Source organism: Odocoileus virginianus, chromosome 10 (genome assembly GCF_023699985.2).
Source record: "Odocoileus virginianus isolate 20LAN1187 ecotype Illinois chromosome 10, Ovbor_1.2, whole genome shotgun sequence".
In the NCBI taxonomy this organism is placed as follows: Eukaryota; Metazoa; Chordata; class Mammalia; order Artiodactyla; family Cervidae; genus Odocoileus; species Odocoileus virginianus.
Genome location: NC_069683.1, coordinates 40,873,746 through 40,892,590, shown reverse-complemented (window position 1 = coordinate 40,892,590; position 18,845 = coordinate 40,873,746). Strand labels below are relative to the sequence as shown.

Below are 18,845 nucleotides of genomic sequence, written 5' to 3'. Positions count from 1 at the left end.
CTTACAGTTTTCCAAATACAGGTCTTATACCGTATCAGTTAAATTTGTTCCTAGCTATTTTGTTATTTTTGATGCAGTTGTAAATGGGATTGTTTTCTTAATTTCTCATTCTGTTAGTTTTTGTGTATAGAAATACAACAGACTTCTATATATTAATTTTATATCCTGCAAAATTCATTTGTATCCTACTTAAATCATTTATTAGTTCTGATAGTATTTTGGTGACATCTTTAGGAATTTTTCATATCATGTCATCTGCAAACAGTGACAGTTTTACTTCTTCCTTTCCAAATTGGATTCCTTTTCTTTTTCTTGTCTGATTGCTGTGGCTAGGACTTCCAGTTACTTGTTTTTTTTTTTTCTTTTTCTTTTTTTTTATATAGTGAGGTCAAGGTTATTCTTAGTATCACTTGTTCACCTCAGATTTATTTGCCTCTTCCTCCTGGTTTGGAGGGAAGAGATAGAGATTCCTTCTCTTTTCCCAAATGTAACACTTATACCTCTTTTCTTGTTCTTGTCTCCCCAAAGTATTTTTCTACCATTATTCTTTAAAGAGTAATTTGTACTTACTGTTTTTCCAGTTCCTCACCATCCTGTCTTGTTCCTATCATATTGCAGAAAGTTGTTTCTAGGAGTATGAATACTAATTTTCAATATAGTGACCATACTTACTGTCCAGCCTTGTTACCTCATTTGCAACACTGTACCATATTCTTTTCTTGAAACTTCTTCCATTGCCCTGGTTAAATCTACCTACTAGTTTTCTTCCTATAATCTTTGACTTCCTTTACTTGTCTAGCTTCAAAACATTGGTATTCCCCCAAGGTTTTGTTCTTGGCTGTCTTTAATATATCTTATTTGTTCTCTTTTAGTTAGTACTTTATTCTTGAGGCTCTGAGATAGATACAGAGTTTGAAAGCTACTAGTCCAGACCACTTGGCAGCCTTTATAATCACATGAGCTAATTTATTATAATAAATTCTCTTTCTCCATTCTTACATGCATGAAGAGATGTCCCGTCTTGAGGCCCAATAAGTGCAATTGCTTATGTATCCCTCAGCCTCCTAAAGAAACTCTCCTATTGGTGGAACTTGTACCCAGAATCCTTTGGTTTGCCTTGGTGATTCTGATGGTTGCTGACAGCAATTAGTAGAGAGAAACTTCCTTGTAGAAAATGGCAGAAATTGAATGGTTCTCAATTCAATATCTTTAACTCTGGAATAGAAATTTGTTAATAGAATATTTCTAAATGATGACCAAACATCTAAATGGATTTCCAAACCCAAAATATTTACTAGAGAACTCAGTATCTTCCCCCACAAACCTTTCTTTGTTTCATATATTGGATAATGACACTAGCAGTTTTTCTTACTATCATTTGCCTCTTTCATTCATAGAAAAACATTTGAGGACAAAATACGTGGGTTACAAATAATGACCATTCTTAGATCTCATCCTTAAAGAACTTGGGTTAGAAGGGGAGACAAGATGTGTGTATATAAGTGGAGTATGAAAGCCTTGAATGCTGCATAAAAGTTTGTGCAGGATCATTGAAGAAAAGAGATGATTTGATGCTTAAGTTGTTTGGAGTTTGAGGAAGGGATTGGGAGCAAGAGTTGAGGGAGTAGGTGTGAAATTGAAAAAAAAAAATTTTTGATTCCAGAAAGAGTGAAGAAAAACAAGAAAATGATGACGTTGATGTACAGATGAAATCATTGGGAACCCAACTGTTTTTTACTTTGTGGACAGAACATTGAGTTAACTTTCCAGATTCTATTACTACCTTAATGTATGGCTAGATAATTGATTATTGCAATCTGTTTTTGCCACTGTCAGTTGAAACTCGTAACCTGCTTGAAGGAAGGGACTAATACATGAAAGGCACTGTAAAAAATATTTTTTGATTAAAAAAAAAGCATCTGGGAATGCCGTTAAGGAGATTCAAAATCTGTTAATAGGTGGAACATGAAAAACAGAGATAAGATAGTTATAGGTCAACAAAAATACACGTTTGTTTTTGTTTTTTTTAAACAGCATTGCTTGTACAAAGGTCTCGATGCTGTCTTTCTCTCATTTAAAAAAAAAAAAAATTTATTTATTTATTTGGCTGTGCCGGATCTTACATGCAGCACTCAGGATCTCTAGTTGCAGCATATGGGATCTAGCTTCCCGACCAGGCCCCCTGCATTAGGAACATAGAATCTTAGCCACTGGGAAGTCCCTTGCTCATGTTTTAGAGATTTTGTTTTTTTTTTAAGGAGACTTTGTTGTGAGGTGATTAAGCTAGGTTGTGAGGTGATTAAGCTAGGTAGTGATTAAGCTAGGTTGCCTAGGTTGAAATACTAACATTTTTTTAGTCCTGTGATCTTGTTGCCTCTTTAACTTCTTTGTGCCTCATTTTTTAATGTGTAAAGTGGGGATAATAGTCATGTTACACATCAACTAGAACTTTGTGAAAAATAAATAATACATACATACATACATAAATGACTAAATTTCTCACAGCAGAACCTGGCATGTGAGGAATGCTCAGTAATTGCTAGATTTTTGTGTGTGTGGCATCTCACTGTAATTTAGGTATTATAATAATCATAAGACTTATTTTATAGAATACATTAATTATGAAAATTACTACTATTTTAGGAAATAATTGAAGGAACTACCTAGTGCCTTATAATTTTTCAGTGTTTTATGATCACTATGGCAAATTCACTGGTTATATGAAATAACTTTTAACTTGGTTTTAGTGGGAACAAAACATTTAACAAATTAAACCAATGGTTGAGTGCCTTCTGAATTGGATATAAAGTTTTACAAAAATACGAAATTCAAATTAAATTTGATTCTTGTGTTCAAGGAACTTTCATATTAGGACAAATATAAAACAGGATGTAATAATGTGGTATTTGGTTCAGACTAAGTACTTAGAAATGTTAAGAGGGAAGAAATGCTCCATACTAAATTTTCATAAAAGACAGTGTAGATGAAGTGGCATTCCATTGGGCTTTAAAAAATTAATGGATCTTGGACTTGCACTGTGAGGGAAAGTTAGGAGGAAGCTTTGAAGACAAACAGCAAGGATTCAGAGGCAAGATAGTTCAGTTTGTACTTTATAGGAACAGGATATGATTCAGGTTCACTTGGACGTAATATTCATTTGGGAAGTTCTGGAAAATACAACTGGGTTAAATTGTGGCAGACTTGGAGTGGCAAACCAGAGGCTTTGTTTACAAATGCATTTTTCTAACCTGCAGAAAATATTTATATATTTGTTCTCTAATCTTGCTTGTTATTGTCATCTCTTACATCTAAGAAGGATAGTATTTTGAATGCTAGAAAGAAAATTAAGTCTCTGTATAACAACAAAAAAAAAGACAATTTTCTTTAAAACAACAAACATTTATTTATTTTTGGCTGTGCTGGATCTTCGGTGCTGTGTGGGCTTTTCTCTAATTGTAGGGAGTGGGGGCTACCCTCTAGTTGCAGTGCACAGACTTCTCATTGCAGTGGCTTCTCTTGTGGAGCATGGGCTCTAGGGTGCACGGACTTCAGTAATTGTGGCTCCTGGGCTCTTGAGCACAGGCTCAATAGTTGTGCGTGGGCTTAGTTGCTCTCAGGCATGTGGGATCTTCCTGGACCAGGGATCAAGGTGAATTCTTTACCACTGAGCCACCATGGAAGCCCGACATTTTCTAATTCTAATGAAACTTCTGTGTTTAAACCATATTGTTCCTCGGTAATAGAGTATTAGAAGTCTAGAAATATAAAAATCCATTCTTAGAATAGTACGGTTTATTTGCTATAATACTTTCTTTTGTAACACAAGTTAACTTCTGTAACTGGTACCTATGGGATTGATGTAAGTATAATGGGAAAGTAGCATTTATTTTAAAATCATCTTTCCCAACATATTAATACTTCAAAGCAGTCAAGGACAAACTCTCCTAGCTAAAGGGAAAGCCTTAGTAATTCAAGAAAATACTAGAAAAACACTGAAAGTTCCACAGAAGTAAAAAATGGTGGCTTCAAGAACAGTTCCAATTCCACAGGGTTAAGCATTCTGGTGAAGCAGTGAGTGTAAACAGAGAAGCTGTAAAGACATTCATTTTTTGCATGAAGAAGTCTACATCCTGGATTGTATTTTTAACTTCATTGAAATTCTGCTCTTCAGAATGTATATAACAAATTAGGAAGCAGGAGCTCCAGGATTTAAAGAGGCTTCAAAAAATAGAAGATCATAATTCTAGGTGCAAATTTAAGTAGAGATTTAATTGTTCTAGTATTTTTGTAAGGATTCTCATTGTTTTAGTTAGGACTTTGGTTACACTGATTTTGAGTAGTCTGCCTTTGTTTTTATCCATGAACTCTGTTATTTGTAATAGCAGCTTTTCTAGAACTCTAGGCTGGTCACTTCACCATGTATATATCATATTATAGCAGAAAAGGCTCTGCCATGTTTTAAAAGCAGTAAATTAATAAAGGAATTGTTGCCCTGAATTTTCTTATCCAACAAAGCCTTATGTGCTATGGTTATTGAAATCCACAACAACTCTTGAAATTTATACATGGTGTTCTCCTTCACTCAATTTCAAGTTGAGAATGTTCCCATTCTAATTTTAAGGGAAATTTACATTTGAAATTTGTGCTAAATCAAGTATTTTTATGTAGTAAGTAAAAACACCGCTAAATGGACTCTGCTGTTTGACTATGCTTGGGTAGTGAATTTTTGTCCTTAAATGTTTTTGATCAGAAATTTGATAACAGAAATTTTGGTCAGACATAAACTTAACTTTTGAAAGATTGTCAGGATGTTTGTACAAGTTTATTAACATAGAAAATGCCCACTCACTCCTAAAACTCATTCTTTATAGAGGAGTCCCGGTTCCAAATGGGCTTGTTCTCTTCCTTTTCATAAGACAGAGTGTAGTCCTTTAATTTCATTTAGCTGTTAACTTTCTGAAGTATTCATTTCTGAAAGATTTTGAATGGAAGTGCATTTAGCATTACATTCTTACTGACCAATACTAAATACAGCCTATTTCTACTTTTGAACAAGTAAAACCAATGAACTTTAAAATAAGGCTTAGTTGGCATTGCTTTTATAGGGCTAGAAATCCATACTTTAAAATTTTGTTACTGATAGGATTTATTTAACCTCCATATTTTTGTACATATTTTCATAAAAATGTGTTTGTGCTATATTGTTATTTAGCATTTTGGGAATCTTATTTTAAAATAAAACCTTTTTTTTTTTTTTTATTACAGAAAGACCCAAATGGGACCAGTTCTTTGCCACCTGAAAGTTCTCTTCTGCAAGAAATTGAAGTACAGAATGAAGAAGTAGCAGCTTTTTGTCAATCCATTACAAAGTAAAACATTTTTCTTTATAAATTAAAGTTTATTCTTATTAAATAATTTTTAAAAATTTAGCTATAAAACCAGCTTAGTGCTAATGATTATAAAATTTTTAAATAGTTTTTCTCTGTCACTAAAACATCAAGACAGTTAATTGGTACGTTAACACAAACTACACTTGAACCTTAAGTTTCTGAGTATTTAGAAGGAAAAATTAAGGTTAGTCAGTATACTTCTGATACTGTATTACTGAGGGAAAATATACCTTAAATATAGAAGTTATTTTAGAATTAGAAAATACCTTTTTTTGTTGTTATTGTTACAAGGAGACTTAACTTTGCTGTAAATTTTCTAGCATTCAAAATACTGTCCTATTTAGATGTAAAAGATGCTATAACAAGCAAGATTAGAGAAGCAAACATATTTTCTGAAGGTTAGAAAATTGCCTTTCTGAAATGTTCTTTTAACCTGAAATGTGTCCAGTGTTTTTAGTGTATGAAGAAACTGAGGCTTGAAGTTACCTACTGAAGTTCACGTTACTCAGCTAGTCCGTAACAGCCAGGTCTCCATCACCTCCGGTTCAGTGTGTTTTCTTTCCATTATATCACTATATTAGTCAGTACTTCTGTTATGAAGGCAAGAAACCCATCTTAAACTAGCATAAATCAAGAACGGTTGTGTATTGATTCACAAACCCATATAGTAGAAAGTGGGAGGATGGGGCAGTGCTCAGTGACAGCAAGATCCAGGAATTCACACACTGTAGTTGATGCCTCCTCTCTTTGGACTTTTCTTTCTCCCTTTTCTCCCCCTGCCCTTTTACCATGCTTGTTTACTTCTATTACAGATGGGGTTTTGAAGCCACTGATAGCTTAGACTTGATATTCTAATGGTCTTGCTGGCAGAAAGGAAAGAATCCTTTTAGCCAGCACCAGATAGAAAAGTCCCACGGAAGGGAAGAGTGGACAACAGACATTGCAGCCAACAGGGTGGGATCTGTTATCAAAAGAAGGAGAAGTAGATCACTACTGGGAGATTTATTCTTTTTTAAAAAAATATTTTGTATTGGAGTATAGCCAGTTAACAAACAATGTTGTGATAGTTTCAAATGAACAGCAGAGGAACTCTGCCATATATATACATTCTCCCCCAAACTCTGCTTCCATCCAGGTTGCCACATAACACTGAGCAGAGTCCATTGAGCAGTAGGTCCTTGTTGGTTATCCATTTAAAATAAAGCACTGTGCACATGTCCATCCCAAAGTCTGTCCCTTCCTCTCAACCTTCCCTTCTGGCAGCTATAAGCTTGTTCTCAGTCTGTAAGTCTGTTTCTGTTTTGTACATAAGTTCATTTGTATTGTTTCTTTTTAGATTCCACATATAAGGGATGTCATATATTTTTCCTTTAACTTACTTCACTCAGTATGACACTCTCTAGGTCCATCCATGTTGCTGTAGATGGCGTTATTTCATTCTTACTAATGGCTGAGTAATATTCCATTGTATATATGTACCATATCTTCTTTAGCCATTCCTCTGATGGACATTTAGGTTGCTTCTGAGTGATTTACTTTGAATCCAGTATTTTCCCAGTGTGATTTAAGCAAAGCAGAGTTGGGAGTTCCTAGGTCATTTTTGAGTGTATTCATCATTTTTATTATAAGGAACTTATTAAACTAGACTTTCTAGACTATTGGTAATGTTTGATTACAGTTCTATCTTTCCTATGTATCACTTTCTAACCAGCATTCTTTTTTCTTCAGAATACTTTAAGGGAGAAAGAAGAATATCTAGTAGAGTCACTATCTCTTTCCTGTGCAAAGGTTACTCTTAACTGGATTTTTTTTTTTTTTTTAATTTTTATTTATTTTTTAGCCGCACTGGGTCTTCTCACTCTTCTTCTGGGCTTTTAGTTGCAGCAAGCAGGGGCTACTCTCTAGTTGCGGGACGTGGGCTTCTCACTGCAGTGGCTCCTCTGGTTGTGGACCACAGGCTCTTGAGTGCATGAGCTTAGCTGCCCCTCAGCATGTGGGATCTTCCCGGGCTGGGGATAGAACCCATGTCCCCTGCATTGGCAGGGGGATTCTCAACCAGTGGACTACCAGGGAAGCCCTTAACTGGATTTTTAAAACTCACATTTTTCAGTAGACATTTAAAATAGACATTCAGGTGACTTAGAATTCAAACTGCATGTATCAGAAATTACCTGTGCCTTTATGCCACATATACATACCATTATGTGTGTGCGGTTAAGAATTTGGAAATAATCTTTTAATGGTTTGAAGTTAATCTGATAAGTGTTCATCCAGTTCCTTTAATTTTCTCTCCACACAAGCCCTATTAGACTGTGTTGAGTGGCTATTGCATTTAAGTTTTGCATGTTGAGAAATTAGGCTTTTTGTGATCTACCTGGTTTTTCTGCATTTGAATCTTATTGTTATTTATATAAACTCTGCCACTAAGCTAAGATGATCTTTTTTTATTTACATGCATATGCACACACAAACACAAATGGCTTATGAATATTAAAACCTCAGATGAATTAGAGAGAATATTATTTCTGTTAGTTGGAGTGGGATTGTAACAAATATTTCACAGAAGAGGCAGAGGTGTTTTGAAGCCATGTTCTAGAAAATTCTCTGTTCCCCTCTTGACCTTGGAGATTAGAGTCCAATATCTCTTGAAGAAATTAATGGCACTTACTATTTTTTCCAATATGCAGATTTTAAAAACAAGTATTTATACTCTTAGTTAACTCCTTATTTTTTTTTTAAATCTCCTAAAATGATTATTTTAATTCAGCTGTGTTATTACTGTAAGGTTGTCATTATGCTATTTGTTTATAGTTAAGCCTACTGTAATAGAATTTAGTGCCAGTTCTAGGCCTTATTTTTTTGCTCCTGTGAAATTAGGGAGTTGGATTAGTGATCTCAAGGGTAGCTTTCAGTTTAAAGTTGTGTACAGTACTTTGATTCAGGATATTGCATTTTTAAAATTTTTATTTCTTGTTTTCTTGACTTTCACACTCATCATAATTGACAGAGCTTGCTGTATCTACTAGTTACTTAGGTCTCCAGAGAAAGTACTGAGAGGAATGTTAGATACCAATGGAAATTTTTGCTGCTTCATTTCTGGTCTTCTAGGACAAGATAAGTACTATACTTTACACTTGTTGTTCTGAGTAGCCTTTAGTTTCCTTTCTTCATTTATGTTCCTATCTGATATTTATAATCTAAAAAGTGTCTTGAACCCAAGGAATCAAGGACTTCACCTCTGCATTTAGTTTATTTATTCTAAGTAATGCTGACTCAACTTTCTTATAAAGTAGTATCAATTTAATTGAAAACCCTCCCTTTTATATTTACCTTTTAAAACCTTCATTTTTATGTCTTCTCTTTCTGATTTGGCTCTGTCTATATGTAACCTTAACTTGATAGCACATAGTATGAAATAAACCATAAAGGATTTTGGTATTTGCATAAAGATAATTAATTTCCTGAGGTATAGAGCCACATTAAGCAAACAGAGCCGTTGCTTTGGTGATGATAGGGAAATGGACCCTGAATATTCATTGGAAGGACTGATATTAAAGCTCCAATATGTTGACCTTCTGATACAAACAGCTGCTTCATTGGAAAAGACCCTGATGCTGGGTAAGATGAGGAAGGAGGAGAAGAGGGCAGCAGAGGATGAGATAGTTGGATGGCATCACCAACTCAGTGGACATGAGTTTGAGTAAACTCTAGGAGATCGTGAAGAACAGGAAAGCCTGGTTTGCTGCAGTTCATGGGGTTGCAAAAAGTTGGACACAATTTAATGACTGAATGAGGGAAATAGATGCTTTAAAGAAAATGAAAATCAGTATAAAAAAATGCTCTTTGTAGATAATTACTTAAGAACATCAAACTACAATGTGTGGTTTAGAGTGTTCATAAAATACTTTTTCCTAGTCTATTATATATAAAGTAAAAATTTACTCAGCAATTATCAGTTTACTAATTGATAATTAGTAATCTTCATTTGTATATTTAAAAGTTCAGTTACAAACAGAAAAAAAGAAACCACAACTTGAAGCAGTCTGTTACCATCTTAGTTTTTTCTCAGTTTTTTTTTTTTTTTTAAGATTTATTTGTTTATTTGTGGGTCCTCATTGCTGCACTTGGGCTTTCTCTAGTTTCAGGTAGAGGCTACTCTTTGTTGCGGTGCATGCGTAGACTTCTCATTGCAGTGGCTTCTCTTGTGGAGCACAGGCTCTAGGGTGTGCAGGCTTCAGGCTTCAGTAGTTGTGGCACATGAGCTTAGTTGCTCTGAGGCATGTGGGATCTTCCCAAATCAGGGATTAAACCCATGTCTTCTGCATTGCCCGGTGGATTCTTTACCTCTGGGCTACCAGGAAAGCCCTATGTGCAACTTTTATCACTATAATTTTTGTTCAGTAAATTCTTGTTTTCTGAGTTATCAGGAATTTCTGATTTTTCTTTTATCATCCTTAATGGTTTCTGAAAATTGAAGGCTTCCTTGGATATAAAGGTTTTTTGTGTTTTTTTTTACCATTACATATATTAGTTAGCTGTGGATTTGCTGTGAGTATCTTATTTCGTATTGTAGGAAATGAGAATACCAAATATGTGAGAAAAAATAAAAACCTTAGGCTGGATTATATGAAGGTTTTGTCGTGTTGCAAGGGCACGTGTTGCTTGACAGCAAGCAAATATTTGAAGATAATGTATCCACATCTAAAGGTGCATTTCCAATATCAATTTAAGTTTATTACTTTATGTTGCCTTTTTTTTCAATTATATTTCTTTTTAATATTGGATCCTTTGTGGCACTTAAGAAACCAGATTTATTCATTCACTCATTCATTCATTCAAGGTTTTTATAGCACTGACCATGTACTAAACACTATTCTGAATGTCCTTAAAAACTAAATTTACATAATTCTCACAACAAACCCATGAAGTTAGTATTATCCCCAGTTTATAGAAGAGGAAACTGAAGCAACAAGGTGATTTGTAAGTAAGCTAGTAAGTAGTAAAATCAGGATTTCAAGTTGAGTAGACTGACTCTAGAAGCTGTGCATGAATATTTACACTTGTTGCCTCTTCAGAACCTTTCTTATTGTCAACTCAGACTATTTTATTCTGTTCCAGTCACTTGATTATTTTAATCTCTGCTTGGAAGTGAATAGATAAAACTTAGGCATTCATTCCATTTACAGCCCCATGAAAAGAAGATGTAAGGATTGGAACTTGTCCTCTAACTTCCAGAAGAAAGTCAATTATATTTAAACTATTTTGCTACTGTGAATACCAAGAATACATCACAGACAATTTTTTGCCATTCCCTAAGTTTTATTTTTATTCACTTTGATGGAATAAAGCCCTCATAGCACAGTAGAAACCCATTGCCTCTGTTTTTCTATCACGCTAAACGACCAAAATCAATATGTAAGAGAAAGGACATTAGAAGAAAAGATTTTTAATAGACAGCAAATTTTCTATCCTTCTGGTAATTACAGTTTAGGGCTATCATCTATATCATGGTTCATTAAAAATGTATTATTTTGTGAAATGACACTGCTTAACAAAAAATCAGAAGCAGAGAAACTCATTTAATGTTTTATATCCAGTGTGTGCTTGGTTAATGTTGATAGCATTATCACAGCTATCCTGGAATTACTTATTTTCTTGGATTCCTTTCATTTAAAAGGCAGACAGGAGTCCATTCATTGCATTTCTCCTGAGCTGCTCTAGTATTGGACAAAAACACAGAACTGAATGGCTGTAAGCATGCAAAACCTTATTCAGGGCTCTCAAATGCAGCTTTCAAAAGAGAATTTAATTTCTTCTTTTTTTGTGACTAGATTGAAGACCAACTTTCCATATACCAATCACTGCACAAATCGGGGCTATTTGTTAAGTCCAGTCACAGTGCAAAGAAATATATGTGGAGAAAATGCTAGTGTGAAGGTCTCCATTGAAATTGAAGGATTTCAGTTACCAGTTACCTTTACATGTGATGGTAGGTTCATAGTTCCCTAACCATCTTGTTTTGCTCTGATTAGTGAGAAAATGTTTAATATGTTAATTTTATCCTTTTAATAAAGTGGCTCTTTTATCATTAGGTATTTTTTTTTAAATGTATGTGTGTGTTGTGTGTGTGTGTGTGGTAAAATACTTAATATGCATTAGTTATCCTTTTCCAGAAATTGGCATTCATATGGATAGTTTTTTGGTATGGATTAGTGAGAAAGTTTACTTTTATAACTACGTATTTCTTTGAAAAGTATTGAGTATCTTGGTTAATCAGTGGCTCTTGGCCAAAACCTGAAAGCATTAGCTAGAAACGCTAATTATGTTCTTATTCCTTATATTCTAAAAGAAGACTTATTCTTTTTAAAAATCCCTTAAATTTTGATTTAGGGAATCATTAAAGTATTCAGTAAGAATTAGTACTAAAATTGAAGAAAATAATGGTCCATAACTTCTTGATTGAATTAAGCATTGAAAGCCTTGAGAGCAAGTGTTTTAATTTGTATCAAAGTTTTACTTGATATATCAAGATTTGATTCATTTTAAAAATATATCAAATGCTTATTGTTTGGCTCTATAAATGTGCACATTTATAATGTACATCTCTGTTAAGAAATGTAACCATATTATGGTAGAAGTGCTTTGTGTGTTTAAATAACTGTTAGGATACAAATAAATGTGTTCAGAAATGTAGCTATTGTATTAGATAGAGGTTTAATGGCCTTTTCTGTCAAGCTATTGATTTTCATGAATTTTGAATATAGTCATTGTCTTCTAAAATAAGAGCTCTAAGTATAAAAATAGGTTACTTTGGTTGTAATGGTTTGTAATCTTGGTATCCAGCTATTGCCAAGTATGGTAATTAAATAATACGTCCTACTTGCTATATTTTTATTCTTTATTGGAAAATTTACCAGGCAAATGTCAGCTGTTTAAAATGGTGATTCTTTTTCCTTGTAATTTGGTTTAATTAATTGCTTGCTAGATACTGCTAAATGTTATGCTCTTTGGAGGAGTCTGTAAAACAGAGGTGGTTTCTTAGCTTAGATCTGCCCAGTCTAATACAATAACCACCAGCCACATGTGGGATTACTTGAAATATGGCTAATATAGATTGAGATGTTCTGTAAGTGTAAAGTACACACTGAATTTCAAAGACTTAGTTTGAAAAGAGAATGTAAGATATCCTATTAGTAAATTTTAAATACCAGTTGCTATATATTGAAATGATATTTTAAATATATTAATTTAAATAAAACATATTATTAAAATTAGCTTCCTCTCTTTCTCTTTACTTTCTTCAATGTGACACTAGAAAATTTTAAATAATATATGTGACCTGCATTGTATTTCTCTTATATAATGCTGTTTTAGACTGTGAGAAATAGTCTGAATAGGTATATACTTAGAGTTAAATGAATAAAATGAAAATAATGACTAACTCTTTTACAGTGAGTTCTACTGTAGAAATCATTATAATGCAAGCCCTTTGCTGGGTACATGATGACTTGAATCAAGTAGATGTTGGCAGCTATGTTCTGAAAGTTTGTGGTCAAGAGGAAGTGCTACAGAAGTAAGTGTTTTCATTTAATTACTGAGCAACATTTTTGGAAATTTCATTTTAATGGGTTAGATTAAAAAAATTTCAAGTTAAATTTATAGTCTAAAGCCACATTGGGTTCCAGTGAATTGATTTATTGGGTCAGTTAACTTATATTGAGATATGCATTATCTGACATGATATTGCCCTTAAGAAGCTGATAGTCTTAGATGGGAAGAATGGTGGGTAATTGGTTGACAGATGAATTTAATTTTTTTTCTTTCTGCAGAGAGGCAATAGTTACTTCATTATGAACTCCATTTTCCTTTTGTGGCATGTAGTATTTCTTTAGCCGCAATGTTTCACTGTGATTTTCTTTTAGCTGCCTGAAAATATCATTATATGAACCTTTTTTTGAACCTACCAGAAATTCTCTGTCCCTGTTTTTTTCCCTTCTTTGTCTTCATCTTCTTTCTTCTTTGCTTTAACTCTTCTCATGTAAAATTATTCCTCTATATAAATGCTCATATTTGGTTTAAAAATCTTTATTTTGTCATCCTCTTCAATTTCTGATGCATAAACAATTTATATTTACTCTCTGTCTATTATTTCTAATTTGAGAAGAATAATGTTGATGAATAACTAATATATTTTAACAGTAATCATTGTCTTGGAAGTCATGAACATATTCAAAACTGTCGAAAATGGGACACAGAGATTAAACTACAACTTTTGACCTTCAACGCAATGTGTCAAAATCTGGCCCGAACAGTAAGTGTGTACCCTATACTGAATTGCATTTGGTTGAATCTGAATAACTTTGTTAATCAGCCAGTTTGCAATTTGTACCTTCTTTAAGAGATTTGGGTTTGACTGCGAGTGAGGAACTCTTTATCCCCTATGGAAGTCTTTATAGCAGATGGGGGAAACTTTCAATCATGGAGGTTTAGGTAGCATAATACTCAGAGCTGGAGGCATGTGTAAAAATCAGACTGGAAGAATTTGACTCGTAATAGTTTTACACAACTTATACAATGAAAACATCAGCATCAGTCAAGGAGAACTGAGGAAGAAAGATTTTGAATGCTAGATATGGTTTGGGGGAGAAAAATTTACATATTGACATTTGCACCAAACTGAGGAAAATATATTATTTTTCACCACATGAAAACTAATTCTCTGTTCTAAAAGTATAGTACTTTATTTTGAGGTTAAAGCAAAATAGAATATAAGAATTTAGGCCATTTTATTTCTTGATGAATTTTAATATGTAAAGAGAGATAATCTTTCTTCATTTGGTAGAATTTGGGGAAGAAAAATATCTCTCATTTCTGCTTTCTCTTTTCTTTATTTTCCTCGGTTTTGCTCCTATTTAGGTAGAGTTTATTTCACTTGGGTGAAAACTGTTTCACAAAATTCAGTGCATTTTATCATATCATTAGTAACTACTCTTTTCAGTTTCCTAAGGAGCGATGTTCTTGAGTTTGCATAGTAAGGGTTATGGTTGAAAAGACCAGAACCTCACTTACTGAAGGTGAGGTAGAAGGAAATTTGATTATCATTAGAAGATATAATGCAGAAATTCAGATGATCTCTTCTCATCTGGTTCCCACCTCACCTTCATTTGGCTGTCAGCCATCTTTAAAAGTGTTTTTAGCTCTCCATTCTCTCTCTATAGAACAGAAGTGGTTTTCCTTTGAAAAATATTTACATATCAGAAACTAAACTTCAAAGTATTTATGTTTTTTCTGTTTAAAAAACAGGTTTTTTAGAAGACGGGCACTTTTCTGAGTCAATTATAAATATTTAAAGCCTTAGTTCTGAAAAATCACTTTCTTTTCAAGAGTTTATCATATGCTTAACCCTGTTTAACTTGGCAATAGAAAGACTAACTAATGGATTTCATTATTTGATAAATGTTTGTCTGTATGTGTTTATTTAGGCAGAAGATGATGAAACACCTGTGGATTTAAACAAGCACCTGCATCAAATAGAAAAACCGTATAAAGAAGTCATGACGAGGTGTGGCATCTAAAACATTAATTTCAGATTTTCACATTTTACTTTTGGATGTGAATGCATTTATTTTGGTAAATAAAACAATCATTCTTGTATATAGTATCTTTCAGCCACAGTAACTGTTCTTCATTTTAGACATCCTGTTGAAGAACTTTTAGATTTGTATCACAATCAAGTGGAGCTGGCTCTTCAAATTGAAGTAAGTTCTAATTCATATTTTGGCATGATGGTTTAAAGATTCTTTTCTCTGTATTCTCTTAAATATTAGTGTTGAAATTGGATCAAATATTTTAGAAGGACTATTTAAACTATATTCTTGATGTTGCTACTTGAGAACTTGTTTTCTGATCCAGCATTTTAATAGAAATTTAGTGCTTGGGTTACTTCAGCTTTATTACTGAGAGGAACCTTCAGTTCAATTCAAAAAGCATTTATTGAATGCTTGCTAGATGCTGGGATTATGAAAATGACTGACCTGAGGAACTACCAGGAACTATCAGGAATGACCTAACAGGAACCTAAACAAAGACTTAAATAGAATTTCATTATAGTAAATGTAGAATAGGAGTATGCATTGAGGTTTTTTGAAAGATCAAACAAGGGCACTTCTCCAGTCATCTTGAGAGTTCAAGGAAGAGGCCTCTAAGAAGGGATATTGCCAAGTCTTAAATGGTATGAGTTAGCTAGAAGATAGTTGGAAAGGGTGTGTGAACAAAAGTATGTAGGTATGATACATATGGGGAGCATAAGCACTTACCTGATACGAAGTGTGACGTGAAGATTGAAAGATGACATTGGAGATAGGCCAAGATAAATTATCACCTATAATCCGTATTATGTTTTACTTTATTCTCCAGGTCAGGGGGCCGTGTACAGTCTGCTTCCAATTCTTGTAAATAAAAATTTGGCGGGGGCACAGCCACATCCATTTGTTTATATGTTTTCTATGACTGCATCTGTGCTCTAATACTAAAGTTGAGTAGTTGGGACAGAGACCATATGCCCTGCAAAGCCTAAACAAGTTACTATTTTCATTTTATAGGAAATGTTTGCTGGCCCCTTAATCATTTAAGGTGTTATTTAAGGTGTTTTAAGCTGAGGGTACGAAGTGGAGTGGGATAGAGTGGTTGACTTGTTTAATCTTGAACTTTGAAGTCCCTCTGCCTCAACTAAGTTAAATTTAGGGTTGCCAGGATTGGTCTCAGGGAGACTACTTAGGCAAGACTTTTTATAGTGGTCTAGGTAAAAGACAGGTTTCCCTGGTGGCTCAGTGGTAAAGAGTCCACCTGCCAAAGCAGGAGATGTAGATTCAGTCCCTGGGTCAGGAAGATCCCCTGGAGAAGGAAATGGCAACCCACTCCAGTATTCTTGCTTGAGACACCCTATGGACAGAGGAGCCTGGTGGGCTATAGTCCATGGGGTCACAAAGGAGTTGGACATGACTTAGCGACTAAACAGCAACAGCAGATAATATATAATGAGTATGATGACAGTAAAGAGAAGGGACTGATTAATGATATTTAGGAGATAAAATTGGCTAGATTTTGATAGATAATGAGATATAAGTGAAGAAGAAATAATGTAGGATGACTTCCAGATTTCTAGCTACTAGTATATATTTTTGATCAGTATATAACTACATCAATTTATTTAATAGATATTTACTGAATTCTCTCTCAAGTCACTGTTGTCGGTGTTGAGCATAAAACAGTGGACAAAAGAAACTGTAATCCTTGCCCTTTAGAGAATTTGCTTTCTAGTTAGAGGAAACAGAAGTTCAATAATAAACTGGCAAGGTATATATCAAGTGGTAAGTGCTATTAGAGAAAAATAAAGGGGGAGGGTAATGTTGCAATTTCAAATAAGATAATCAGAGAAGGGCTCAGTGAGATGAATTTGAGTAAATTACTGGAGAAGAGAGGAAGAAGCTACCTGGTTATCTGGTGAAGGGGTATGCCTGGGATATAGAAGGTCTCCCAGGCTAGACTAGAATGAGGAGAGGGGCAAGAGTAGAAACAAATCAATGAGGAGAGAGAATGATGGCTTAGACCAGAGTGATAGTAAAAGTGATGAAAAGTTAATGCTAGGAAGATTTACCAATAGATTGGATGTGGAACATGAGAGAGGGAGAGATGTATAACTTCAGTATTTTCTACCTGAGCACATTGGAAGTTTGGAGTTGCCTTTAGTGAGAGGTAGAAAACAGAGAGCAAGTTTATGGGGAAGATCTGAACTCGGTTTGGACACTGTGTTTGAGATGACTGTTATTCATCCAAATAGTAATATTGAGTAGATAGATGGATATGGATCTGGAATTTAATGTAGGAGATCCCAGCTGGCGATAATAAACTGGGAATTATCAGACTATAAATATTTTGCAGTCCTAAAACTGGATGAGATCACCAAGAAAACCATTGCGGGTAGAGCAAAAAAAGTTTAAGGACAGAGCCATCGGTGTATCTTCCATCTTAGAAGAAAACAGTTCAGTTCAGTTGCTCAGTTGTGTCTGATTCTTTGCAACCCCATGAATCGCAGGCTTCCCTGTCCATCACCAACTCCCGGAGTCTAACTCATATCCATGGAGTCGGTGATGCCATCCAGCCATCTCATCTTCTGTTGTCCCCTTCTCCTCCTGCCCCCAAACTCTTCGCATGAGGTGGCCAAAGTATTAGAGTTTCAGCTTCAATATCCGTCCTTCCAATGAACACCCAGAACTGATCTCCTTTAGGATGGACTGGTTGGATCTCCTTGCAGTCCAAGGGACTCTCAAGAGTCTTCTCCAACACCACAGTTCAAAAGCATCAATTTTTCGGTGCTCAGCTTTCTTCACAGTCCAACTCTCACATCCATGCATGACCACTGGAAAAACCATAGCCTTGACTAGATGGACTTTTGTTGGCAAAGTAGTGTCTCTGCTTTTAAATATGCTATCTAGGTTGGTCATAACTTTCCTTCTAAGGAGTAAGTGTCTTTTAATTTCATGGCTGCAATCACCATCTGCAGTGATTTTGGAGCCCCAAAAAATAAAGTCTGACACTGTTTCCCCTTCTATTTCCCATGAAGTGATGGGACCAGATGCCATGATCTTAATTTTCTGAATGTTGAGCTTTAAGCCAACTTTTTCACTCTCCTCCTTCACTTTCATCAAGAGGCTGTTTAGTTCCTCTTCACTTTCTGCCATAAGGGTGGTCTTCATATCTGAGGTTATTGATATTTCTCCTGGCAGTCTTGATTCCAGCTTGTGCTTCTTGCAGCCCAGCGTTTCTCATGATGTACTCTGAATGTAAGTTAAATAAGCAGGGTGACAATATACAGCCTGGACATACTCCTTTTCCTATTTGGAACCAGTCTGTTGTTCCATGTCCAGTTGTTAACTGTTGCTTCCTGACCTGCATAAAGGTTTCTCAAGAGACAGGTCAGATGGTCTGGTATTCTTATCTCTTTAAGAATTTTCCAGTTTATTGTGATCCACACAGTCAAAGGCTTTGGCATAGTCAATAAAGCAGAAATAGATGGTTTTCTGGAACTCTCTTGCTTTTTTGATGATGCAGCAGATGTTTGATCAGTTTGATCTCTGGTTCCTCTGCCTTTTCTAAAACCAGCTTGAACATCTGGAAGTTCACGGTTCACGTATTGCTGAAGCCTGGCTTGGAGAATTTTGAGCATTACTTTACTAGCGTGTGAGATGAGTGCAATTGTGCGGTAGTTTGAGCATTCTTTGGCATTGCCTTTCTTTGGGATTGGAATGTAAACTAACCTTTTTCAGTCCTGTGGCGACTGCTGAGTTTTCCAAATTTGCTGGCATATTGAGTGCAGCACTTTCACAGCATCATCTTTCAGGATTTGAAATAACTCAACTGGAATTTCATCACCTCCACTAGCTTTGTTTGTAGTGA

At 34.7% G+C, this 18,845-nt stretch overlaps 1 protein-coding gene across 1 annotated transcript in view; it reads left to right on the top strand.

Annotated features, from left to right (window-relative positions):
- The window catches only part of PIK3C2A (phosphatidylinositol-4-phosphate 3-kinase catalytic subunit type 2 alpha), a 103,450-nt gene that overhangs the window by 39,840 nt on the left and 44,765 nt on the right, over positions 1 to 18,845 (top strand). The window contains exons 3-8 of the mRNA XM_020904685.2: positions 5,266 to 5,369; positions 11,222 to 11,379; positions 12,843 to 12,963; positions 13,590 to 13,701; positions 14,873 to 14,952; positions 15,085 to 15,148. Of these exons, the coding sequence (XP_020760344.2) occupies positions 5,266 to 5,369; positions 11,222 to 11,379; positions 12,843 to 12,963; positions 13,590 to 13,701; positions 14,873 to 14,952; positions 15,085 to 15,148 (639 nt within the window). The remainder of the gene's footprint in view (positions 1 to 5,265; positions 5,370 to 11,221; positions 11,380 to 12,842; positions 12,964 to 13,589; positions 13,702 to 14,872; positions 14,953 to 15,084; positions 15,149 to 18,845) is intronic.